We start from the raw sequence: 26800 nt of genomic DNA, 5'->3' as shown, positions 1-26800 counted from the left end.
TAGAGAGAGAGAATTAAAGAAATATTATCCGGTATTCGCGCATTCTTAGGAGTTTTATCTATCCCCCCCTCCGCCAAGATAAACACCATGCCTAAATTTAAGACGATATCTGTTCCGCGCACAAAAATTATGCTGTGCCGCGTTCAATTCTATAAAACTTGCCATGCGGTGTCCATTTCCGCACATTTAGCCCATGATGCAGTAGCAGTTAATCCGATGATCCTAAGTTTTCAACGCAACGGAGCATGTTGATTAATAAATTTACTTGTTCCTTGTGTTGTACGCTTTTTACAGTTATTATATAAATTTATCTGATGTTATTGGTTTAATTTTTCTGAGTAATTGAGGTTTAACGCTTAAATTAATAGTTTTCGCCCTAGTTCTCAAATAAATGTTTTTTTGTATTTCAGTGATCATGGGAGCCAAAAAGGATCCCAAGAAGGACGCTAAGACTCCTTCCAAGACTCCCAAGAAGAAGGAAGGAGGTGGAGGCAAGGCTAAGAAGAAGAAGTGGTCCAAGGGAAAGTCCAGGGACAAGTTGAACAACTTGGTTCTCTTCGACAAGGTGGGTACTAACGATAGTTTATTCTCACATTTCCGGTATATTCCCAGAGAACGATTTTTGGACCCCCCCCCCAGGCCCTCCCCCCTCCCCCCCCTCAAATTAATTTCGTACAGGGACAATGCATGGATATAATTGATGTGGGCGCAGCGCCTGGCACTACAGCCTGTTCTAGCCTCAGCCCTAAAATTTGTCTGAACCTTAAATAAGAATTAAATATTTGGGGCTGTTCTAGAGAACGATTTTTGGACCGCACCCCCTTCCTATTAATTTTGTACATGACTACTTATTTTTCAGCAATGGGGATGGTGGAGTTGGCACATTTGATGTAGGGGGGGGGGGGCCCTGCCTTCATTTTTGGTTCAAATCTTCCATTTTTTTGGGTGCACGCCTTATTAATGATCGAAATTCCTAAAATCTAATCCAATTGAATTTTTATGACCCCCTAATGACCAACACAAATAGAAAATATTTCAACTATTGCTTCATGCATATCAAACGAAAGCTAGGAACCTAGGGAATACAGTAGCAGCACCAGATCCATTGTTTGACCTTCTAATGACTTAAATGACCTCCAAAAATGAAAATGTTTTAACTATGGCTTTATGCATATCAAACGAAAGCTAGGAACCCCGGGAATACAGTAGCAGCAACAAATCCAGTGTCAGACATTCTAATGACCTCGAATGACCAAAAATTGATAAGAGGGGGGGGGGCCGGTCCTAAAATCGTTCTCTAGGAAATTATCTAATATTTTACTGAAATGAAAAATAAGTGTACATGTACAAAATTCATTAAGAGGGGGGGGGGGGCCCAAAGATTTTTTTTTTAGGACAGACCCATTTATATTTCTTCCAGGCAGTGCTTAGGATTCATTATATTTGTTTTTTTTTTTTCTCGCTTATTATGTTTAAACGTGATGAACCATTCAGAAATCGGGAAATCGTTTAATCTCTCATTTTCAATAGTTCTTAATTGGGGAAAATCCTTTATCATACGCGTTATAAAATTATCGGATTTAGTAAAACCAGGAGCTCGAGCAATATTTTGATATCCACCATTCTTCAGTTTTCAGCTCCAGACGAAGTATTTAACTCAATTTGGTGTACGCTTTTCTTTTCTGGCCTGAGCCTGTTTTCTCCATAGAAAGTGGTCGTGTATTTCACGTACTTAGGGGGACGAAATGTTGGCCGCTAGATGTCTCATGCTAAATTCTTATTTGATAGATATTTCTCCGTACATTTGACGACCAATATAGGAGACGTCAAGTTGTCGACTAATGTATTTTATGGAAGGAAGGGCCTCTGGCTGGGAAGTTTAATATAAATATTAAATTCTCGCAAATCTCAAGTGCACACATTGGAAATCTTCATCAATATTCTCAAGTTCCTCTCCTCGCCCCATTTCAAAATATATTTTCTCCTGCTTTATCTATAGAATATAAAGTTTTAACATGGGTGGCAAAACTTAGTGTTTATGATGTTTATTTGTCGTAGTAGTTACATGGGCGCCTGGAGATATTAATTACACTTAATTTAATATTTTTGTTTATTAAGGGTACTTATGACAAGCTGTACAAGGAAGTTCCCACCTACAAGCTTATCACTCCCAGCATCGTTTCTGAGAGATTGAAGGTGAGATCTTCAGGGGGTANGGGGGGGAGAATATTTCTAAATAAGGTGCGTTAAGAGAGTTATTTATTGGCTGTAATTAAAAATAAATATTTTGTACTCTGTATGACCCCAAATGCACTTGAATTTCTCTGGTAAGCACTTCCATATACCAAAGCTTTGTATCGCACATGTACGGTTATTTGATTGTTTGACTTACTTATGCAAACATTGTCATTCAAGGTTCGTGGATCTCTGGCTAGGAAGGCTCTGATTGAGCTTGCCGAGAAGGGACTCATCAAGGAGGTAAGAATTAAATCTTCATTATGTTTCCCTACACATCTGTTAACGTACAGGGTTACCAACCAAGGAGTAGAGTTCATTGACTCCGTTAAGAAATTTTTACTTTTCCTTTCATATTTGATTGTCTGCATGGAACTTTTTCCTTTTGGTCCAATTATAAAATAAGCCATTTAATGACATTATTCAGGGCAGAGCCCGTTCTCTCCATAGTTAGTGGTCGTGTAGTTCACTACTCTGGGGGACGATAGTTGGGCAGCTAGATGTCTCGTATAAATCAAGGAGAATTGAATGGAAGGAGGGGGCGATAGAGTTTCCGTACACTTTGCTGTGACGTTTTTGGACTACTGAATAACTAGTTTTTGCGTAACAACAATAATAAAGATTGTAAACAATAACACAAATGAGACATCTGGCATCTCTGGCGCGTTATATGAAGATTCGCCGTATACTAACTCATGTTTGTTTGCATTAGATCGGCTGCCTTTGTTATTGTTGTTCCGCAAAAACTAGTTCTTCAGCAGTCCAAAAACGTCACAGCAAAGTGTACGGAAACCATATCGCCCCCTCCTTCTATTCAATTCTCCTTGATATTGATGATGTAATGACTCAGAGGTGTATATTTTCATGAAAATTAATTTCCCTACTTTTGGAAATAATTTCCCACCCATAGGTTTGGTATGATTGCGCCGAGCGGATTTTTTTTGATTTTTCTCTTGCACCTTTGTAGACCGGATCGAGATTTTATATCTCAGTTTGGGGGAATAAATGTGCAACATTAAAGGTTTCTCGTATAACTGTTGCAGACCCCATGTCTGAATGGATGTTAAGAAACCGACAATTTACTAAAACTATTTTTGTTTGCTTTAGGGAGGGGGAGGGGGGGGGTTGAGAATTAATATGCGAATTTTTTGATCCGGGATCATTTTAAATATTTTTTCTGTATTCTAATATTTGACGTTTAGGTTGTTGCCCACAGATCTCAGAAGATCTACACCAGGATGATCCAGGATACTGAGGATGAAAAGGCTGAAGAGAAATAAATATTTTTCTAGCATTTCATTCCTTTAACTTCTTGTATTTCAGAAAACTATGAAAATGTCGGAAGGGGACTCGCTTGTACAGGGTAAGTACATTTTTTGTACTCGCTGGAACCATTTCCTTATATTTGTTTTCAATTCGTCGTTAACTTGCTTTCTGATCCACCTAGTATTATTGATCCTGTGAAGAACTACAGCGGAGAAGGGTTGGGTTAATCCTAGCTCTGATCTGAGGAAGTTCCCTGGAGCTTGGGCTGAAAGAGCCAGAGATTAGATCTCTCCTGTTAGATTTCTAACAGTATTCTCAAAGCAAAGTGATGTAGGAACCCTGAATCGGGTAACTCAACAGGGGCCATTCTCATAGGATCGAAATCTAGTTTTAATCTGTAAGCAATTTAACAACCCCCCCCCCCCCATGTAAATTTTATATTTCAAGGATTTTAATCCTAGGTTTGAAATCCCGGTTAGCTGCGAAACATAAGCTGCAAGAGAAACTGGTTCTCACCGCTGGAGTTATGAATGCAAATATCAGTATTCCCAATAAAGAAAAAATTATTGTTGAATGGTTTGGAACTCTCTTAGGGACTAAATATTCTCTTAATTCTTCCGAGGACCTGGAGATAAACCAGGTTTGGGACGGATTTCTTGTTTGTCTCCGTCTGGCAGAACTTAATTTGAATTTTACGTTGGAAACTTCATTTTTACAAGATATTGTAGATTTTCTGGACTTGTCAAATCCAACCGTGGAAGCTGCCATGAATATTATTTTGAGATTAATTAACCGATCAGAACTCAATATTGGGGAAACTTTATGTCTAATCTCCAAGATTTGGAATAAAGATACGAAGCATTTGCTGACCGAAGAAATTTTGAAGCTTTTTAACAAACTTTTGAATCACTTTAAACCTACACCCGACCTAGGACTTGGAGAACTACTCGCCAAAATGAGCTTGGATTTGGAGTTGTTGAAGAATCGGTTGTTCCTGAAAATATTCCGTGTATCCGTCTTCCACAAACTGAGTGGATACGAGAACTATTTTAAGATTTTAACCCAAGCTGACCCTGAGAAATATATCCCAACCCATGAAGTTCAGATGTTTATTGAATTCATCCTCTCCGGGGGAGAAATATCGTTGGCATTTGCTGCTTTATCTGGACCTGAATGCCCGTCTTGGTTGCAGGGTCATCTGTTCAGTTTAGCGTTATACCTGGAGGGATATAAACAGGTTTATCATGCGGATTCTCCTTTTCTCATCCCGCTGTTATCCAACTACAAACCTTCATCTGATAGATTAGTAAGGATATTTAATCATGCCCTTCCTTTAGATTTGAAGTATTCCATAAATGAGGAGCTCACGGTTAATAATCTAATATCTGGTTGTGTCAAGTTTTCAATAGAAAAGTACAAAATGAAGTCAAATATGTCCCAGCTCCTTTTCTCCGTATTCACTCATCATCCTCTCATCTTGGATCCCTTAACAAGCTTAATTTTGACGCGATACATGCTAGACTCCTCGGCTCCAATACTTACCTTCCAAACAGTTCTGGATCTTTCATTGAAGCTCCGACAGCTCCCTAAACTGATCTCCAGGTTGTTCCTTTATCTACGGACTAGTTCAGATTTAACTTTATCCTGGAGACCGACTGATCTGAAGTTGTTCGGAGAAGCAATCTCTCAGGTAATATAGTTCACGAGTTTAGACATTCAGATTAACTGGAATGTGAGTTTCCAACTACTTTTGTAAAATTATTAGGTTTTCATTACTTATTTTATCTTAATTTTCAATCTATTCTAGTCTGTATATCAAGCTTCTAACAGAAACATGATATAAATATGAAAAGAAACCTTAAATATATGGAAAATTTAGATTACGTGACCATATTGATTTTATCATTCCAAGTTTTTGTTCATATTCTACTTTGTCTTTTTAGGTTCCGCGGGTTCAAAGTGTGGAGATATGGAAATCTTTGCTCTACCATCTCTCTGCCGACTGTATAAAGGTCCTGGATACTGATAAAGGGATACAAGTCTGGAGAATAGCCATCCCTCTCCTCTCAACAGTTCTTCAAAACGCTCATCTATCAGATCATAATTTACCTGCACCGCTTGCGGTCAGGGTGAAAGATCTCATTAGTTCAACGCTCAATGATGTGCTAAAGGCTGAATGTTTAGATCCTGCGAGAAAAGCTGATGTTCTGTACAGCGATCTAGCCTCAAGTCTGATCGAACTGGTTGAGCTGATAACTACGTATAGAGGTTTTGAATTTGAGGATTTATTTAGTTTCCGGGATCAAATGATTAAAACTGCACTTCGGAAGAAAGAAATGTTGGGTTATTCTAATGTCATTGTGCAAGGGCTTCGAGGTAATAGTTCTTATACTGACAAAATATGGAAACAGTTTCACGAAGATCTTTTGTCTGATTCTAGAACTTTAAACCAAGTATTCAGAGTTACTCCACGAGAATATCTTGGAGCTCTGAACCTTGAAGAGAATATTGAAGAACTAATAGAATCCCCCGTGTACAGTGCTATAGTTATATTCTCGGAACTTGATAAATTCAAGAAAGATAAACTTCTTGGTCCTGTATTGAACCTAGAACTTTGGACTTCTCCCGATAATTGGAATTCTTTACAGTCGGAGCTAGGACTAGGGTTGCAGAGAATACTGGAGCAAGTTTATAACCTACAGGGTGGTGTCCTCACTCCAGGGTTGGATAAATTACTCCAGCTCCCGGTTGAATATCTACCCAAGACTCAGAAGCTTGGACTTAATGTTCTCTGTATTATTCAACTACTCTCGGGAGAGGATATTAAGAATATTGATGAACTTCTGTGTCGGAGCTTTGAAGAGACTGATGTGTTCCGGTTTATCAGTTCTTCTACGTTCCTGGAGAAAATCCTTCCCCTTGAATTCTCCTCCCACGCCTTCCTAGAAGTAGTTTCTAGTGTAGTTGCTAAGTACTCCAAGATGATGACGGAACTGAGCGATGATTTTGGAAATTTCCAAGATGGAATCTTGAAGGGGGATCTAAATTATTTACATTTCTTTGTGTCCTTGTTGGAGAACTTGTCGCACCCCATCCTACATGTTGGAGTTGTGAAGGAGAAGAAATCTGCTGCAGAGAAATTATCCCTGCAGATAACTAAGGTGGGTTAAATATAATCAATTGTCTGAATTTTAACATTTATTCAATTTTTTTTGCTTATACTCACGAATAGATTTTATTTCCTAGTATGTGAGGAAGCATGTGCAGAATTTTTTTTTTAAAAAAAGGACCGATTAATTGTTTGTTTTAGATCTTGTGTAAGCATGTGAGAAAGGAGGAAGCTTTAGCTCCGTCAAATCTTTTAATCCGAGCGTGTGCTGCTATCGTGAAATCGTCCAAGCTATGCACCGAAGAATTCGAGGGTTGGAACAAAACCTTAAAGTTGATCCGAAGAGTCCTGGAGAGCGCGCTGGCGGACGGAAGTGCGGACAGTTTAATCCTAGTTCTGGAACTGATGGAAGGTGGAGATAAATGGGAGGTTTTACTATCGGAAGAAACTATTCAGCTTGCTAGGAATATTGCTCTAGGTAAGATTACACCGTATTGTATTTAGTCTCACAGGGGTCCCAATAAACACGGGAATTGAGAGACGACTTAAATAGCTTTTCTGATTTCTGATAATAAAAGTATCGTATAAAGATTGAACGTCTTATAAGCTTTCCAAAATTAGGTCTACCTTCTTTGTCTAGTTAGAATTGACATTTTCACACATACAGGTTTGCTGATTTGTAATAAACTGCAATCTGAATAAACTTTACTCCCTAAATTTTGAAATCGACAAAATGGTGGACTACATTTTGCAAATCCCGAATAATAGATTTCGGTGTTAAATGTTATAACTGCGTTAAAATAATCCCGCTTGGAACAAAGACTAAGTCTTCATTTAAATCCCATTTTTATTGAGACACCCTGAACCAGTTTGAATGATGAATTGTTGTCCTGCAGTTTCGAATATCTTCGGATTGTAATGAAACTAAACCGCACAAACTAACCTGACCCACGCGTTAATAAAAGTATCTGAAAATTAAAACTTTAATTTTTTTTTATAAAACTTAATATTATTCAGGTAACTGGGCTCGTGTTGAGGGATCTAAGTTTATCTCCAAACTATTGGATAATGCTGCTCGGATAGAACAAACTCTAGAGTATGCTCTCTTCCAACCTGGCGGGATACAATTAGAAATTGTAAATATCATCCTTGGAACCAAGTTCTCTGAAGATACTAAACCTGTGGTAAAGGAACAGCTTGAGAATCTTGTATTCCGGGTTTTAGTGGATGAATCTATTGCGGAGGAACGAAAATGTGCATTTGTCGAGAAACTTTTATCTGCCACCCCTCCCCTTGTATCCGCTAATGTGGAAACTGCAGCGTTAGCGTCAATTTTTTCAATTCCCTCTCCTGAAACCTTGAAATGCTGCGTTACTTTCATGCATAATCGTCCCAACATGTCCGCTAAACATATTCCTTTAATCTGTACTGCTGTTAGAGCACACTTGCATTATATTGAAATTAACTGTGATACTGAATCTAATTTTAAAATTTGCTCTGAACTATTGAATATACTGGGACTGACCAAACGGAAGAAAGATGATTGGGGATCAGTTGCTCCGTACCTTGTAGCTGATATACTCCATACCAATCTTCTGCTTGAAGATCAGAAATTAAAGCAATCTCTAGCGTCGGGAATTCAAACCTTATTGGATATTTGTGACAATCATACTCATGAATATCTCTCTGCAAACCTCTCTCCGGCTGCAAATGAAGTTTTTAAGATCAGTTTGGAAACGCACAAAAACCAGCACAAGTTCACTGCCAATACCACCTAAGACTAAAGTTTGTTATCATTTCAGAAGTAAAAAATGCCACGTGGTCCAAAGAAGCATTTGAAGCGTCTCAATGCCCCCAAGGCATGGATGCTGGACAAACTCGGAGGAGTGTTCTCCGTCAAGCCCAGCTCCGGACCCCATAAGATGTCTGAGTCCCTTCCCATCACCATCTTCCTAAGGTCGGTTTTTCAACCGCTTGATCATAAGATCGAGTTGGAACCTTACCATGGTTTTTCAACCGCTTGATCAATTTCAAGTCAATAGGTTAAGTATTGAGGTACAATTAACAATATCTAATAATCTGCTTGTTCACTTCTTGGAATGATTTATTTACCTGAACTAATGAAAGCATCTTTAATTTACTAAGAAAGATCTTGTCTTGATGATTACTTATATGCAGGAACCGTCTTAAGTTCGCCTTAAACATGAAGGAGGTCTCTACTATTGTGAAGCAGCGTCTTATCAAGATCGACGGTAAGGTGAGGACTGATCCCAAGTTCCCCACCGGATTCATGGATGTCGTCCAAGTTGAGAAGACTGGAGAAAACTTCAGGATTATCTACGACGTGAAGGGTAGGTTCACCGTGCACAGGATCACCGCACAGGAGGCCAAGTACAAGCTCTGCAAAGTCCGTGAGGTACGGTTATCTTAGTTTCAGGGTTTTCAAATGAGGGGGGGGGGATTGGCACAGTTCGAAAAAATATATATTTGAATTTATGTGACTCCGAACATGGATGGATTAGTATGTTCCATGATTTTATTTAAAATTTGGAATGATTTTATGCAGTGCTTAGGATTCATTTAATTTTGATGCGGATCCGCACTGGAAAAAAATGGATCCGGATCTAAATCCTGATTCGGATCCGGATTCAGGTCATTTCTTTATTTACTGAATTTTCAAATTTTTTGTTTTATTTTTTCGCTTCTTTGTATCCTAAAACTTGATAAACCATTCAGAAATAAGAAATTTTTATTGTCTCTTTTCTTTTTAAGAGGAAAAAAGTTTTTTTCCAGTTTTTGGTTGATATTTTATCCCTTGGATGCGGATCCGGATCCTAAGCACTGATTTTATGTCACGATTAGAGGGGTGGGGGAGTTGGCTGTCAAGTGATAAAATGTTGTCCTGCAATTTTGATATCTTTGGATTGAAATGAAACTGAAAAGCACAAATTTACCTAAACACTGCTCAATTGAATCAAACCATTAATTTTAAACTAGAAAATTTTATGAATTTTTTGTCTTAGGTTAAGACCGGTCCTAAGGGAGTTCCATTCCTGTACACCAGTGACGGACGTACCATCAGGTACCCTGACCCCGTCATTAGAGTGCACGACTCCATCCAGCTGGACATCGCCTCCGGCAAGATCCAGGACGTAATCAAGTTCGATTCCGGAAACCTCTGCATGGTGACTGGAGGACGTAACACCGGTCGTGTTGGCACCATTATGTCCAGGTAAATGGCATTCTTAAATACAAATTACTTATCACAAATGTGAAATCGGCCCACAAAAGAAGTGAACGCTAAAGATTTTCTATTCTCATTATTTTGCAATTATCCAGAAATTTCAAACAAATTTTAAAATATTTTTTCTTTTAAATGATGAATTGTTGTCCTGCAGTTTCGACAGTCTTCGGGATTGAAATGAAACGAAAAAGCACAATTAAACCTGAACAATTTTATCGTTTTTATCAGTGGTTTTGTTTTATACATAAACTGATTGATTTCTGTTTAGGGAGCGTCACTCTGGATCCTTCGATATTGTCCACGTCAAGGATTCTAACGGTCACGTGTTTGCCACCAGGCTGAACTACATCTTCATCATCGGTAAGCTTTTTCTTATTTTAAAAGTCTGTTTTTTTATGTGATCTTTAGTGTGAAGATGGCGAAGCCTGATTTACAACGGTATCTTTGAATTTATTGATCAAAATACCGTTTTTGAAACTAAAATATATTTTGATATTTAATTCATTCTTGGATCAGATAAAGCTTTCCAGGATACCGTTGTATCTGGCATTGCCATCTTTGCATGGATTTTCTTTGTTTATTGATCAACTATTAAGAAATAAAGAGGGGGGGGGGGGTATTTTTTTTAACTTTGAACGTTTAAGCGAGTGCGTAGTAAATACATATTTATAATATGTTTTGATCATTGCTTAGGATCTGGATCCGTTGGCTTAAGATTTTGGCTTCCTGGATCCAGATCCGCAAAAATATGCGGATCCACGGATCCGGATCCAAGGGGTAAAACAAACCAAAACCTGCACAAAAATCTTTTACTCCTATAAAAAGAGTTTATAAAAATTCCTCGTTTCTGAATGGTTCTATCACGTTTAAGGATAAAAAAGCGTGAAAAAAATTATAATTTGAAATTTTTTTAATTATCTGGATCCGGATTTGATTTTTCCAGTGCATCAAATTTATATGGATTCTAAGCACTGGTTTTGATTTATTAGTTGCTCGAATCAGATTCAGTTATTTTTATTTATTCATATTCGTTCAGGTAAGGGGAACAAGCCCTATATCTCCCTCCCCAAGGGCAAGGGTATCAAGCTCACCATCGCCGAAGAGAGAGACAAACGTCTGGCCCAGAAGTAGACTGGCTCTTATTCTGTTATATATATTTATAACTGAAGCATGTGCAAATAAAAATATAAAACTTATTTTTCTTATTTTAAATGAGGACTTGAAGATTTTCTTACTTAAATACCCACCTAATGATTGTTTTTAAACCAATCTGAAGCTTAGTTCTTATATTTCTTAGTAGTAGTTCGGTTACTTGTAACTCTTAACTTTTAATATGTGGTCAAAAACGTAAGGTTGCAAAAATGTAGGAATTAATAAATATTACTTTTTTACGTACTCGTGGACAGATAGATTTGAGAAGTGGTACAGTATTTGATAATTGGCCACTGCTCAGAGACTTCTAATTTCGATGGAAGATACTTAGTTATGATGATGTATCCCTAATGGATCGAATTAAAAAAAAAAAAAAAAAGAATTCGTATTAATGTTCATTAAACATCTAAAATTAATGACTCCGAACTAAATGCGCACTTTGTTTAAAACTTGTTTAAATGGATTTTTTTAAATTATGTATTCCAATTAAGATCCATAATGTGGTTCTTGCATAATGTGTAGTTAGGTCAGTTAGGGAGGGAACTCTCGGATGCCTTGAGCCTCCGCTTTGTAGACACGAGCTTCACAGACTTGCTTGGCTGACCGAGCATCTGCTATGCAGTTAACAAACCTTCATCATGCAGCGCAGCAGTTTTTAAACCTTGGTTTTTTTATGTGTATTGAAAAATTTTAAACTTAAACTTAAACATTTCCTACGAAGAAAGGAAGATGTTAGGGGAAATATTTCTGGAGTTAACTTGGTTCGTTTTGTTGTAATCTTTGGTTTAAACAATCTCTTTTTGATAAATTTTAAGATTTAAATACGAAAACGAAAAATGTTAAGTTTAAAATGCCATTGTATTATTCTTACTCTTTATAATTGATAAATACTTTATCTTTGTGCAACTTCTCATGCCACTATGAACAAATTTGAAAGTAATCTTTCATGTAAACTTCAAAACACAGATTTTATAGACGTCATGGTATCTATCATAAAATAAACTTATTCATCATATTTTTGTTTTGTTTTTGTTTCGCTGAAATAAGCGATAGTTAAAAAAAATTCTGGTCCAAAAACATGTGAAGATGGCCTATTTGACGGGTTGACGATAATCTTGACGAAAACAGTTTTGGAACACTAAGAACAAATCATTCTTAAATAAAAGCGTTCATTTTGGCGTGCGATTACGTATAAAAAAAATAAACACTGCCTAAAAAAATATGAATAATTTTCAGGCTTAATACAATTGCCTATACAAATCAAGAGATTTTGCCCTGTGTCGCAATACGTAGCATAAAATGTATAGATTAATTCTTCATCCAATTAAGAATCGTCTCGCGATCAAATTTAGATTTCGGGGTGAACTGATAAAATAATTGTTAATTCTAAATTAATCTCGATTTATTTCAGTAATAACATTAATTACAAATTATTCACACACAAAATGAATCGCAATACTTTATAATGTAATTGAACGTACATTGTAATTATTTATTTGAGACTATATACAGGGTGTCCCACGAAACATGACAATAGCAAGACGACTTGATATTTGAATTTATTTGTGACATTTAGTCTTCTATCTACTTTAACATGTATGATTCTTGAAACAATTATCACACAATTCTCCTAGCCCTGGCATTTCCAAAAAGTGGTCTGCGTTTTTTGTGCTTTCAATATTACCGGAGATATAAAGAATTTGGTTCAGATTTCAATTTTGTTAAATAAAAGCAAAATTGTCGAAATCTAAACGAAATTGTTCATATCTCGGGCAATATTGAAAGCACAAAAAATGCAGACCACATTTTGGAAATGGCAGGACTAGGGGAATTTTTTGATTATTATCTCTAGAAATTTACTTCTAAAATTAGGTTGACAAATAAACGCAGCAAATTATATCAAAAATCAAGACGACATTCAAGGCCTCTTGCATACTGTCATGTTTCGTGGGACACCCTGTATGTAGATTATAGAGTTCATTGGGAATAATGAACTGCAGAACGTGTTGGTACCAAATTATTATGTATATAATAAAACTACTAGTGTTCAATTTAAAACCATTAAAACCCATCATCGTAAATTTTTCAATGTAAAATCTAACTTATAAATAAATAGTCGTTTTAATATAATCTAAAAATTAGCATACTGTTTTGCCCCGGGCCGTTATCATGTTGTAACGCAAATATAATGCTAATGATCCATAATTAAAGTTTTTTCTAGAATTTTCCCATGTAAACTTAATTAAATTTTTCACAGAAATAATATATATATGTTAATACTTACTTAATCAAAATTAATAAGCTTAAAACAAGAACAACTAATCTAAATTCCTTTAATGTTAAATATTCTAAGTATTTCTTGCCAGTTCAAAAATTGTGGGTTATTTCATGGAGCCTTTTTTGTAGTTTAGAAATTAAAGATTATTCTAGACTAATTCTTAGCTCTAGATTAATTCTTAGTTCTAGATTATTCCAGAGTTCCTTACTGCTAGATTATGCCAGAGTTCCTTGGTTCTAAATTATTCCAGAGTTCCATAGTTCTAGATTATTCCAGAGTTCCATAGTTCTAGATTTTTCCAGAGTTCCATTGTTCTAGATTATTCCAGAGTTCCATAGTTCTACATTATTCCAGAGTTCCATTGTTCTAGATTATTCCAGAGTTCCATAGTTCTAGATTATTCCAGAGTTCCATTGTTCTAGATTATTCCAGAGTTCCTTTCCTCGGGTTTCTGAGAAGAACCAGTTCCTCGCTTGATGTTGGATGAATAGCAACACAGTTGTCAAAATCTTTCTAGAATAGTAAATCATGAAATTATCAAGATTTTTTGGTTAATAATAATATTAAGTAGATGCGGAGGGGTATCATTTCTTAAATGGTATAACTAATTAATGTAATTTTTAACTATTACAAAACTAAAAACTTTGTTTTGAAAAATTTAAAATGCCCTTTTACACTCGTGCATGATGTATACTATATGTGTATTAAAATAAAATGTGAACCAGATAAAAAAAGAAAAGAAATTCTCGTCGTCTTCCTTTTTATACAGCTTATTTGGACTAAAGTTCAAAAGGACTGTAGCCTTCTTGAATAGATATTTATGCAATTGAACTAATTTTCTAAATTGAGCTCAACAAGGACGCCATTCGAAACACCATATTCTTATTTCTTAAAGTGGTCACACACACAAAATGGAAATCAAAGCTGCCATAAAATAAATTAATTATGAACTAAATGAACAGGGTTGGGGCTTACTCACAAATGATGTCGAGATTTTAGTGACGACTTTCAACTGTTTGCATCACAATTAAATGTTGAACTTGGGTTCCGTCCTTAATATGGTCTTTTAATAGTATCATCAATTAGTTTGCAAAGAAAGAAACAAGTTTACAGCTCTAGGTATAAAAATAAGACGGAATCTATTATGTACAGGGTGTCCCAAAAAACATGGGAATTCAGTGACGAATTCGATATCGTCTTTGTTATGAATTAGCATTGTAATACCTAATTACAAAAGCCATAATATTATTATGTCTGCTAGAGTTTATTTAATGAAAAGGGTAAAAGACTGCAAAGATGTGTCAATAATGTCTCCGCAAGATGAACATGTGAATACGGACAAGTTTACTCTGTTTGTATACTGTAATTTTCTTGTTTTACTAAGTAATCCGGTTGCAGTCAAAACATAAACAAACAAAATGTAAACATAGCAGACGAAACTCTTACAGATTACAGCTTTCTCAGTAGGTATCACTATACTAAATCAAAGAATTATTTGAAAAGACGATATCGAATTCGTCACTGAATTCCCATGTTTTTTGGGACACCCTGTATATTATGTTTACAGCTCTAGGTATAAAAATAAGACGGAATCTATTATGTATAATTGTGTCTCAAGTCTCATTCTTTGTGGTTAACCCTGTATATTCCAGTTTTAACCCTGAAGTGAACCCTTCTTAAACTAAATATTATTTAATCTAAATATTTTAATGAACACATATTTACCTTTGTTGCCCCCATACGGATAGCAACTCCAAACCCTTGAAGCATTTCATCAGCTCCCCGACCCACAATATGCAGACCAACTACCTTCTCATCAGCACCAGCACATACTACCTTCATACCACTAGCCTATACATATTAATATCTTACAGTTGTACGCGACGTAGACATCAAAAGAATTTATAAAATGTCTTCTTGACATTTGTCAATAGTAATTATACTTTTTTACCTAAATCTTAGTAATTGTAAAAATAAATAAATAGCCATAAAATCTGCGTTAACTATTTTGAAAAAATATATCTGCAGCATTCTATATCAGTAGGTTAAGTTTTTGGGTTAATCTGTACATTATTGGTTGATGAAACATCAAACTTACATAATTTGATCAAAAAGTTTCACAGTTTAGACTATCAAAGCTAGAGCTCTTGATAAAAATAAAATAAACTTAGCCTCTGTGACAAATGCTCAGTTCCTTAACCTCTAAAAAATACCGATTTTTTACCATTATAGTCTAGAAAAAATAAAAATCGTTGAAATATTCTTTTAAATTGAACTTTTTCCTAAAACAAAAAACTGTCTAAACGAGACAGGTTTCCTCAAATCATGTCTAAGAAAACCCTTAAAAAGTATTATTTTAAATCATTGTCTATTTCAATTGTATTCATTTTCTCTTTGTATACATTGTAAAACTATAACAAAAAAAGTTCGCGGTCCAAAAATTTCGTAAAATTTAATAAAAATCCTAGGCTAATTTTTAAAATGTTAAAATCCATAAACCTTCCCTGGGGTCATGTGAAGTTGCACACAAAATTTGTGCCCGATGAGGGGTAAAGACAAACCGCACCCGCAGTTTACTCACGAACATAGAATTGCGGCAACGCATGAACCCAAAGCGCTTCCTAAGCCGCACCCCTATCCTTCGGCAGAATGTCTTTCGATTTTCTCCTAAAATATAATATTTTGTAGACGGCAATGCTGATATTAATCTTCTCTAAAAATGTTTCTGAAGGAAGAGAGAAATTCAATTTTTACCAGAAATAACACAGTTTTGGGTGCAATCGGTTTAAAATTATCTAAATCTATCTATCTAACTATCTACCTGATTTTAGATAATTTATTAAGACTAATGTTCAAAATAACCATCCTAAAATATGTTTTTTAATAATTTCATATTAACAAGATTTAATTTATATTTGTTTAAATGCTCTAAAAGCCCTCTTGTGAACAGCTGCCTTTAATTCATTCGGATATTAGTCCAATCGATATAGCATTATATCTGTAATTGTTATCAAACGTTATAACTTTTATACAGTAGAAATATCCAAAAAGAGGATTATACGAAGAAAATCAAAAGTACATTGGATAATCAGATTAAGCGATCGTGATTAAGGATATCTAATCGTTCTCCTTAAATCTATTTAATTGAAATGTTTTGTTATTATTATTAAAATTATTTGGAAAAAATAATCAAAACAGCCAAGAGCTATTTTCCACATAATTGCTTTATACTTGTACTGTTAATATATTCATCAATTTGTATTTGTAAATTCGTTCTGTATACAGATACATGTATTTTAGCATTAAACTTTACCTTATCTTATCTTATCTTATCTCATTTTAAAGTTTTCAACTCAGATTGGACATGGTTGTAGCGCGCATATTCTTACACCAATTTTTCCGCTATATTCATTTCTGAGAATTAATAATATGTACTTTACTAATTATGGAATGGCTTCGTATTACACAATTTCACGTAACTACGCCTTAATTACGTGAAACTAGACTTTCTTTCGCATACACAATTAACAACCATGGAAACCCTACAGTCCGTACCTTCAAAAACATTTTAGAACAGATCAACATCAGCAGGCATGTACAAAATATTACATTTTAGAAGAAAATCGCATCAAATCACAGTTTTTTACTAAAAGGAACTGAGTTCTTGCCACAAATTCTAATATTCAAATCCCTACATCTTTCCAACCAAAAGTCGTAGACCTTTACTATTTCAAACTATGAATTCTGTTGGAATAAATAATCAAAGTTTTAAATATCAAAGGTTTAAAGTTACATCAATCAAGTTGCTAAGAAATAGGGATTAGAAACTATGACTTTTTGGTAAAGACTCATTCCTTTAACAAGTATTGCCCCATTGAGCGAGAACGTTTACTCATATTACCAAAAAAATATGATTACGATGCCATGACGTCTTTAAAATCTTAAATTAACGCCGAATTTTTCTATGATAAGCATTTAAAAGTAAAGACATTTTAACGGAGGATATAGGGTTGCGGATAAGGAATCGCTATGGGTGAGCGCGTTGCCGCAACTCTATGTTTGTGAGTTACTTGCGGGATGGAGGCTATACGAGTGCGGCTTGCCTCCCCCCCCCCCCTCGACCGATCGGTTCAGGCAATTTGACGTTTAATGGATAAAAACAGACAGACAGACACGCAAAGTATTTTCAAATGATTTTAAATAAATAGAAATTTTTGGATTTTTGGAAATTCTTTCTTTTGTTATAAAACATGTTAAAGAAACTAAAACATTTATTAGTCTTTAAATAAAACTTCCATGGTAAAATATTTTTATGAACATTTTCCACAAATCATCTTTTTATCATAAAAATAAAAGTTTGCCAAATGTAAACCGAGGTTTATCCAAACTGAAAAATCATGAGATTGCAAAAAACTTAAAACCTGTTTTCTGGTTGTAAGAGAGAAGTACATAGCTCCGAATTTTGTTTGATAAACATTCACATTCTCAGCTCCATACTGGAGAACAGCTTCATGTTCAGACAATCCAATACTACCAACCTAAATATTCAAATAGGTTTCGTTTTACCCTTTGCAACACTGATTCACAATCTTGGATTGCGAAAGGTTGTAAAAAATGTCCGTCATATTTCCATAGTTTAGTGTTGGGATTTCTACACTTGGGTTTTTGTTGATTGTGTGGAGTTAGTTCCACACTTGAGTACTTATAGGGACTGTAAAGGAAAAATAAAAGGGGGTACATAATAAAACCTGAGAATCTCAGACGTTGAACGATACATATGCTCTTGTCTCGAGAAATTGCTATAAAACTGTGTCAAAATTATACGAAAATCTATATATATGAAATTATGTATAAAAGTAGTAGGTTTAAACAGATCACATTCAGTAAATACGCAATCAATCTAAAAACGATTAAATCCCACAGAAACCTGAGAATCTCAGGTTTGCTCCCATTATAATTTTTTAATTTTTATTTTGCATTTTTAAGAGATATAATTGATAATATTATTTAATTACGTCACAAGAACTTCCGCCAATGAGAGTGCAGTATACTGGTCACTTGATACAGACGGCAATCACGTGATCAGTATACTGCATTGCCATTGGCTGAAGTTATGGTGACGTAATACGGACTATATGTAATAATATTATCAATTATATCTATTAAAAATACAAAATAAAAACTACATGATTATAACAGGAGCCAACCTGAGATTCAGTTTTCTGTGGGATATCGTCGTTTTCAGATTGGTTTCGTATTTGATGAATAAGATCTGTTTTTTACTACAAATTTTATACAAAACTTCATACACATGAATTTTCGTATAAATTTGACACAGTTTTAAATCAATTCTCGAGACAAGAACATCAGAAATATGTCTAAAATGCATCGTCCAACGCCTGAGATTCTCAGGTTTCATCCTATACCCCCTTTAACTTTTCCTTCACAATCCCTTTAATTAATGGGACAATTCTAATAAAAGTTACAGGGTGTCCCACGAAACATGACAGTATGCAGGACGACTTGAATGTCGTCTTGATTTTTGATATGATTTGCTGCGTTTATTTGTCAACCTAATTTTAGAAGTGAATTTCTAGAGATAATAATCACAAAATTTCCCTTGTCCTGCCATTTCCAAAATGTGGTCTGCCTTTTTTGTGCTTTCATTATTGCCCGAGATATGAAGAATTTCGTTCAGATTTCGACAATTTTGCTTTTATTTAACAAAATTGAAATCTGAACCAAACTCTTTATATCTCAGTAAATATTGAAAGCACAAAAAACGCAGACCACTTTTTAGAAATGCCAGGGCTAGGAGAATTATGTGATAATTGTTTCAAGAATCATACATGTTAAAGTAGATAGAAGACTAAATGTCACAAATAAATTCAAATACCAAAGACGACTTTCAAGTCGTCTTCCAATTGTCATGTTTCGTGGGACACCCTGTAGATGGAAAAGGGAAAATTGTTCAGCTTTTAAATGGAAATACTACTGAGGCTCTGTGGTCTCCTGTATAATAAACCTACCGGAGGATGAGAGAAGACGACAATATACCTACCGGAGGATGAGAGAAGACGACACTTGGAATATTCTCGTAATCAAGTTTACTCTCAGCCTGCCCTGAACAATCAATTAATCAATCAATTAATCTTTATTAAGTTTAATCAATTTAAATTATTTTATAATGAATAATAATGAGTATATTTTACAAACAGGGGAATAAAATGATTATTATTGAATCTAATAACACCAATAACATTTTTTAACACATGTTGGCCAAAATTGTCAGATTTTAAGCTATAAGTTTTTTTTAAATATGAGGAGTGAAGACGTTTAAAACCCCAGATTATTACAGTCTTTTTTTTATTTAAATCAAAGAAGATTTTATGTCGTCAATCATTCTCATGTTTATTGTGACCCATGTACCTCCGAATAATCTGTCTGCTAGCCGTCTCCCAGCTGCAATTGCGACCGGGGTAAGAAGAGCCTAATTAACAAATATTTTTATAGAATATAGACGGTTCAGCCACTTTTCTTTATGGCTGGTTCAACTCTTTAAATTTTAAACTATCCTAGTTGGTTTAAATCTTGAATAACCGATTCAAAGTTAAAGATTCAGGTGATTCAGGATAATTGAACTGGCTATAGGTAGTTCAGTAACCTCTCCAATTCATTAAATTCGGTCCCAGGATGAAACCAAGGAAGATGAAGTTTTTCCTCCTCTTTGAGTACATGTGAACCCACAGGAAACCATAGATTTTACTGATTAGAGGGGTTCTGAGTCCCCCATCTAAAAATACAATAGCTAGCCTAGTCAGTAGTCAACCTAAACTGAACTTATTCTAAAAATACAATAACTAGCCTAGTCAACCTAAACTAAACTTAATCTAAAAATGCAATAACTAGCCTAGTCAACCTAAACTAAACTTATTCTAAAAAAGTCAACAGAATTAATTTAGGTTTTTTAAACCAAGCTAAGAACATTTCAGTAGTTTGACCAATTTTCCAAAAAAAAATTTGTCAAAGTGGTCAAGGGGTTACTCAGTTGTGATCTGACATACAAACAAACAGACAGACAATCAGAGATTACTACTTTATATTTATAGATAATGATAAAACTAGGTTATTTTTTTTGTCAATTTTTAACAGTAAATAGTAAATACCCATTTCTATTCAGACACATTTAGGAATAGTTTCATTAGAAAAAAGTTTAAGCAGTTGTAATGTAGAAACCTAAAGTTGACATTTTAGCTCTTTGTATTCTAATTGTGTTAAAAACTTCCCTAATAATGCTGTAACGCCGATTTGACCATTTGATTTGACTGGGATTCAAAAGTACGGATATATTAAGGAAAAGCTTTCCGAAAAGTCAGCCTTTCAGAAAAAAAAGCAAAAATTATTTTGGCAAAAAGTATTGAATAAGCTTTCCCCTTGGAGAGATCATTGACTGGTTAGTATGGCTTTATTGTATTCCGAGTTCAAAATGTGAATAAGTAAGTCCATATGTTCTAAAGGTTTAACGGGTTCCGTTTAAACATGGATTTTACTTTTGATGAAATAATTCTGGTTTAAAACATTAACTCCTTCTAATATTTTGACTCGAGAATTCTATTCTTAAACTATCAAATATCTTGAGTGTAACCAAATTTTCACTTCATTATGAAATGTATTTAATCAAAATAGAGAAAGGGTCATTGATGCACCAACTTTGGAAAATTCCATTCCAATATAAATTTAAATCAAATCTCTACCTTGTTTAGAATATTTTAAAACCTTCCCAATCTCATTTTGTTAGGTTTACCTTCCCTGCGACATCTCCTACGGCATAAACAGCAGGAATGTTTGTAGCTTGGAACTCATCAGTAATTATATTTCCAGCATCATCCAGCTCTATACCAGCCTATACAGATATATACATATAAAGATATACATATACATATATATACATATACATATATATATATATGTACATATATATTATACACTGTACAGATATACAGATACACTAGATATTCATTTCAGCGAACACTCCCTTTATGATTAAAAAATGAGTGGACATTGACAGTTTGCAAGGATCAGAGACAGATAAGGTCGGATTTTATAATAATAAGAAGTAGTTAGACTATGTGTGGTTAGCTCGTGACCATTCAAAAAGAAGTAGTTCGTCTGTACGTTCTTAGTTTAACGATAAACCTGGTCCAACTTTACATCCTCATGATTTGTCCGATTTCAAAACTAAGGAATTGAGTCTTTGCCACAAACTCTGATTTTCTAATCCCTTTATATTTGCAATCCAATGCCGCAACCCTTAGTTGACTATGAATTCTGTTATATCAAATAATCATAGTTTGGAAATTAATATCAAAGGTTTACACCATATAAGGGTGCAAAAATATAGGGAATAGAAATTTTGAGTTTGTGGCAAAGACTCAACTCCTTTTTATAGCTTCAAATGGGATTTCCAATACTTCAGATAACTTGCAATTAAAAATTAAGCCAGAGATAAGTCGGAAAACGTTATAGATTTTCATCTAAAGAAAATGACCTGTAAGAATATCTATTTCTGTATATGTATTGTACTTAATATTACAAAGTGTAGAAAACAGATACTTGTATATTATTATAATAAACAAGAACATGCATGGTAATGTATGTGTGTGAAGTATTATAATATGAATATATGAATATATTGAAGATATGTAAAATATAATATCAATATACTGATTAGAATTAATGGAAACCATCTTCAATTAACAAGACAAGCTTTCATCTTCTACATGAAGACTGGCATAGCATTAGCATTAGTAACATTTCACCTTGCACAAACTCGCCTTATAACATTTCGCATTGATAACATATGAAGAGGTAAAACAAGCCTTGACATTTTTATTTTTTTAATTCAAGTAGAAGAATTGAATATCATTCGTATTACCGGTCTGATTTAAGAATGTCAACATTGGAAGAGTCAAATCAACTTATGTAAACCCAGAGCATCCATTACACTCTAAAAGAAGCTGCATTTTTTTATGCGTAAAATATAAATATGTCAATGAAATAGTTCATTAATTGGGTGGGCCCGACATAATCTGAAATATTGGATAAAATCTACTTTGCAGGAAACATAACAAAAGAAATTGTTCTTTATTTTTAAAGAAAGAGAGCAAACTCAAGGCGAATTTTTCCTGTAATGTTATCAAGGCGAGTTGTGATAAGGCGAATGGTGTACAAGGCAAGTTGTCATAGGGCGAATGGTGTACAAGGCAAGTTGTGATAAGGCGAATGGTGTACAAGGCGAGTTGTGATAAGGCGAATGGTGTACAAGGCAAGTTGTGATAAGGCGAATGGTGTACAAGGCGAGTTGTGATAAGGCGAATGGTGTACAAGGCAAGTTGTGATAGGGCGAATGGTGTACAAGGCGAGTTGTGATAGGGCGAATGGTGTACAAGGCGAGTTGTGATAAGGCGAATGGTGTACAAGGCGAGTTGTGATAAGGCGAATGGTGTGCAAGGCGAGTTTTCACAAGGCAAAATGTTATTAAGCCAAAATTGGGATAATAATGTGTCGTTTTAACAGCTCAGCTTTGTTTAGATTGGCATGACGAGGCCGGGTGAGTGACTTCAATATATTTTTTTAACAAAAGAGCCAAAAGAATCAAACAACAAGAGAGCAAAATTAGTGATTAAATAAAAAGAAATGCATGAAAATTATGTCAGAATTAAGTGCAGAGTAATTTCATTTAAAAAAGGTTTTCAAGGGAGCTTAGTATTAATGTTTCTGTATGTTAATTAAATACTAGGCTTTCAGAGCTGAAAACTTTAGAATGGTGGATATCGGGATTAAGGCTTAATCCTCTCTTTTTCTTCATCTCGAGATTAAATATTGCTTGTTCTCCACTCATTTTTAATCTCCAGATTAATTATCCAATCAGGATTAAGGATATCCCATTCTAAAGTTTTCAGCTCAGGGCGCTTAACGCGTCCATCTTCCTTTTCAATTGTAAACATTTTCTCTTTTTGTACATTGTAAAACAAAACCAAGCAAAAAACTTCGCGGATTTTATAAAAAAATTTGTGGATTTTCAAAATCTTATGGAAATCAAATTTAATTAGAGGCAAATTTATTTTTATTTTGTTCATTCATAAACCTTCCCTGAAGTCCCACAAAAAATTTAGGCCGGATCGGTTCAGCCGTTTGACGTTTATTGGAACAAACAAACAAACAAACACCCAGACAAGCAAAGTATATAGATAGATATGAATATATTGAATAATGTATTTTTATAGAAAATAATATTTTGATACTAACTTATAAACCTTTGATATTAATCGATAACATTTTAAACATTAACTTTAAGATTCCTAAAACTAATTCAATTGAAATACAAAATTGCTAAACTTAAAGAGTTTCAATGGAAATTATCAAATTATATTACCTTTAAAGAATTAAATTAATAAATCAAGAATTTCTGAAGTAAATTCAATTAAAATGCTTATATTCTAAACATGAGATTGCATGATATGAATTTTATTGTATATATATATATATATAGATCATCTTTAGGATATATATTTATATTGGAAAAGTATGAACGATAAAGGAACTATTATAATTATCCAATAATATATAAAGTTGTTGACTTTTAAAAAAGTCAATACGATAAAATAAAAGAGATCTAACGGTATTTCTAATCTTTATTTATTAAAACAAAAGGTTATGAAATATTTTCCCAAGTGGGGCTTAAATTGATTGGTTTAGAAATTAATAAAGAAACTATAGACGAATATCAGTTAGAAGGTGTTTGTAGAACTTCATGATGGTGATGCAGATCATCAATCTTGACGGCAGGCTTTCTCACAACTAGGCTTAGTCTAAGGGAGAGAGATTGCGGACTTATCCTGTATACAGGATAATGGAAGGAAGTCTGGTTCCGCCCGGATCTCTGGAACATTGCGGAGCGAACTATTGTTACCTTCTCCTGCGGAGCGAACTATTGTTACCTTCTCCTGCGGAGCGAACTATTGTTACCTTCTCCTGCGGAGCGAACTATTGTTACCTTCTCCTGTGGGAGGGAGAGATTGCGGACTTATCCTGTATACAGGATAATGGAAGGAAGTCTGGTTCCGCCCGGATCTCTGGAACTTTGTGGAGCGCGGAGCTAGGTGTAAGCAGTGTCTTCTGTTGTTGGTTCCGTATCTGAATCATCATCACAAAGGAGCCAGGGTTGAGACGGAGTTGTGAATCTCGTGAGTGTTTTCCGCTGACTGACTGGTGAAGCGGGAGCTAGGTTGAGCGGAGATTTGACATGTGGGGTGTGTTGTATGGCGGAAAAGGATTCTGTGTATTCAGTGTACACACACATCCAGGGAATTGACATCGGCATTTGAGTCGGAACAATCGTCTTCCTTATATTTCGAATTTGTTTTAACAAAAGTAGATAATATTCCATGCTGCAGGAACTAGTTAATGGAATACTGATTATCTCCTTCATATATTAGATGTATACAACTAGAGAATTAGGGCGCTCCACGCCCCATTTCTATTGTATAACATGTCGTAGATCTTGTAAATCTGAAACTATGAATTCTGTCAGATCAAATAAATCAAATACTGAATTCCTATTCATTTTACGGCTGTTTTCATCTTATTCAAATGTTTCCCTTATTTTTTTATGAAAGCACATTTTAATATTATTCTGTTAAACGTACTAAAATTAAAAATGAAAATTCAAGTATTTTGTTATGCTGCACCTCGGTCTCTCTAAATTTAACTAGTAATCCCCAATCCCTGACTTATTGTAAACTTTCAAAACCTAGTAATATTCATCATATTGTAAACGTTTTAATATTAATTAGGTGGGCATAATACCCAAAACAGCAAATAGCTAATCTCCACCTAATTGCTAGAATTACATAAATATAGTAAACAATATAAAAATAGTTCCAGATTTTTTGCCTGTAAAATTATAGCTTGTATGTGTATTTTTAGCAATAAACTATATCTTATCTTATCTTATCTTATCTTATCTAATCCTGACGAACCCTTTCACTAGGTCAATATATAATTAATAGATAAACAACTTCAATTCAACTTGACCTGGCGCATGAAAGTGATTCAACTACTTCGCGCTCTTCATTAAATCTGGACCCTGGTATGGACCTGGCCGATTCTTCGGTTTTTATTTAATTTAGTCGAACAAAATATTTTGTGTATCCAATGGAGTAAAACTTTTAAATGGGATAGCAGTAAGCTTCAGCGACTGATCACGATATCCAATGCAAAACTTTTTAAAAATCTAAAGAAATGTTTGCAACCCAACGTTTACGTCGCAGACCTTAGATATTTCAAACTATAAATTCTGTTAGATCAAATAATCTCAGTATGAAATATTTATTCCATCAGGATGCAAAGATTCATGGAATAGAAAACTTGAGTTTGTGCCATCAACTCAGTTTTTTTTTGTCACAGCCCTCTGAATGTCATAAAGTTGGGCACTGCCACCATGTATGCCATGTAGAAACATGTTGTAAATATTTTAACTAACCTAAGTACAATCTACAGTATCTGTACCAGGTGTTCTACCAACAGTAACTAACCTTAGTACAATCTACAGTATCTATACCAGGTGCTCTACCAACAGTAACTAACCTTAGTACAATCTACAGTATCTGTACCAGGTGCTCCACCAACAGTACCTAACCTTAGTACAATCTACAGTATCTGTACCAGGTGTTCTACCAACAGTAACTAACCTTAGTACAATCTACAGTATCTGTACCAGGTGCTCTACCAACAGTAACTAACCTTAGTACAATCTACAGTATCTGTGCCAGGTGCTCTACCAACAGTAACTAACCTTAGTACAATCTACAGTATCTGTACCAGGTTCTCTACCAACAGCCCAGAGTACAGAGTTTACATTCTCCTCTATCCCTCCATCCTCTAAGCAGCAGATACAATTTATTGAATTCAGGGAGGGTCGCGCCTCTTTTTATGCATGGTAAAATGAGAAACCAGAAAACACTGGATTTCTCGTCGTCTCCTTTTTTCTCTTAATTTGGAAATGTTGCGAAGGATTTTTTAATTTGCAAAAAAGACCAATTTCATTTTTTTGATTTATCAGTTGCTACAATTGCAAATTACAAAATTCATTTATTCCACAGTTTTCCTTTGTAGTTGTTTTTTCTATCTTCGGTCGTTTTCATTTTAAAAATCTTTTTAAATACACGGTAACTCAGATGTCCACATTTAACTTTTAGTCGTATTTAAAAAAGATGTTTGTATTCTATATTTTGATTTTTCTAATGGGCGAAATCCTTTAAATATATTTAAGTTAAAAAGGTCAATTTTGTTCTCTATTCGTTTTTTTTTTTGATAATATTAATTGAGGTTATTGCGATGCAGCCAAGATCTAGTTAGTTTCGCGTGAGCCAGATTCCATAATTATATTCGGTTCAGCCGTTTTTATCGAACCACCGCATTTTACAATATCCCTTGTTGTTCCTATGTTAGTATT

The 26800-nt window shown here is 34.6% G+C and overlaps 4 protein-coding genes and 1 long non-coding RNA gene across 5 annotated transcripts; 3 read left to right on the top strand and 2 right to left on the bottom strand.

Annotated features, from left to right (window-relative positions):
- The first annotated feature begins 385 nt into the window (after nucleotides 1–385).
- Nucleotides 386–3562, top strand: LOC111716710 (40S ribosomal protein S25). The gene is made up of 4 exons (XM_023492184.1): nucleotides 386–565; nucleotides 2119–2196; nucleotides 2416–2478; nucleotides 3438–3562. The coding sequence occupies exons 1-4, from the start codon at nucleotides 392–394 to the stop codon at nucleotides 3513–3515; spliced, it is 393 nt and encodes a 130-aa protein (XP_023347952.1). The 5' UTR covers nucleotides 386–391; the 3' UTR covers nucleotides 3516–3562.
- LOC111716708 (uncharacterized) lies at nucleotides 3507–8414 on the top strand. The gene is made up of 5 exons (XM_023492182.1): nucleotides 3507–3598; nucleotides 3963–5191; nucleotides 5445–6662; nucleotides 6812–7088; nucleotides 7628–8414. Exons 1-5 carry the CDS (start codon nucleotides 3565–3567, stop codon nucleotides 8386–8388), a joined length of 3519 nt encoding a protein of 1172 aa, XP_023347950.1. The 5' UTR covers nucleotides 3507–3564; the 3' UTR covers nucleotides 8389–8414.
- LOC111716709 (40S ribosomal protein S4) lies at nucleotides 8388–11050 on the top strand. Its single transcript, XM_023492183.1, has 5 exons — nucleotides 8388–8567; nucleotides 8789–9026; nucleotides 9634–9842; nucleotides 10123–10214; nucleotides 10891–11050. Exons 1-5 carry the CDS (start codon nucleotides 8422–8424, stop codon nucleotides 10983–10985), a joined length of 780 nt encoding a protein of 259 aa, XP_023347951.1. The 5' UTR covers nucleotides 8388–8421; the 3' UTR covers nucleotides 10986–11050.
- A 2472-nt stretch (nucleotides 11051–13522) lies between these two features.
- LOC111716711 (glutathione reductase) lies at nucleotides 13523–26226 on the bottom strand (the record flags this gene model as incomplete). Its single annotated transcript, XM_023492185.1, is given in 7 exon segments — nucleotides 13523–13797; nucleotides 15010–15135; nucleotides 17706–17822; nucleotides 19346–19407; nucleotides 19714–19774; nucleotides 21089–21187; nucleotides 26141–26226. Coding segments are annotated over 7 exon segments (641 nt in total), but the record flags the coding sequence as incomplete, so codon positions are not given.
- LOC111716712 (uncharacterized) lies at nucleotides 24151–24729 on the bottom strand. The gene is made up of 2 exons (XR_002768574.1): nucleotides 24341–24729; nucleotides 24151–24256 (listed from the first exon to the last, which is right to left on the bottom strand). It is a non-coding gene; the product is annotated as an uncharacterized LOC111716712 (long non-coding RNA).
- Nucleotides 26227–26800: the final 574 nt, after the last annotated feature.

Source organism: Eurytemora carolleeae, unplaced genomic scaffold (assembly GCF_000591075.1).
Source record: "Eurytemora carolleeae unplaced genomic scaffold, Eaff_2.0 scaffold2167, whole genome shotgun sequence".
NCBI lineage: Eukaryota > Metazoa > Arthropoda > Copepoda > Calanoida > Temoridae > Eurytemora > Eurytemora carolleeae.
Note: the sequence above shows the minus strand (reverse complement) of the source record. Positions and strands in the feature narration are given on the sequence as shown.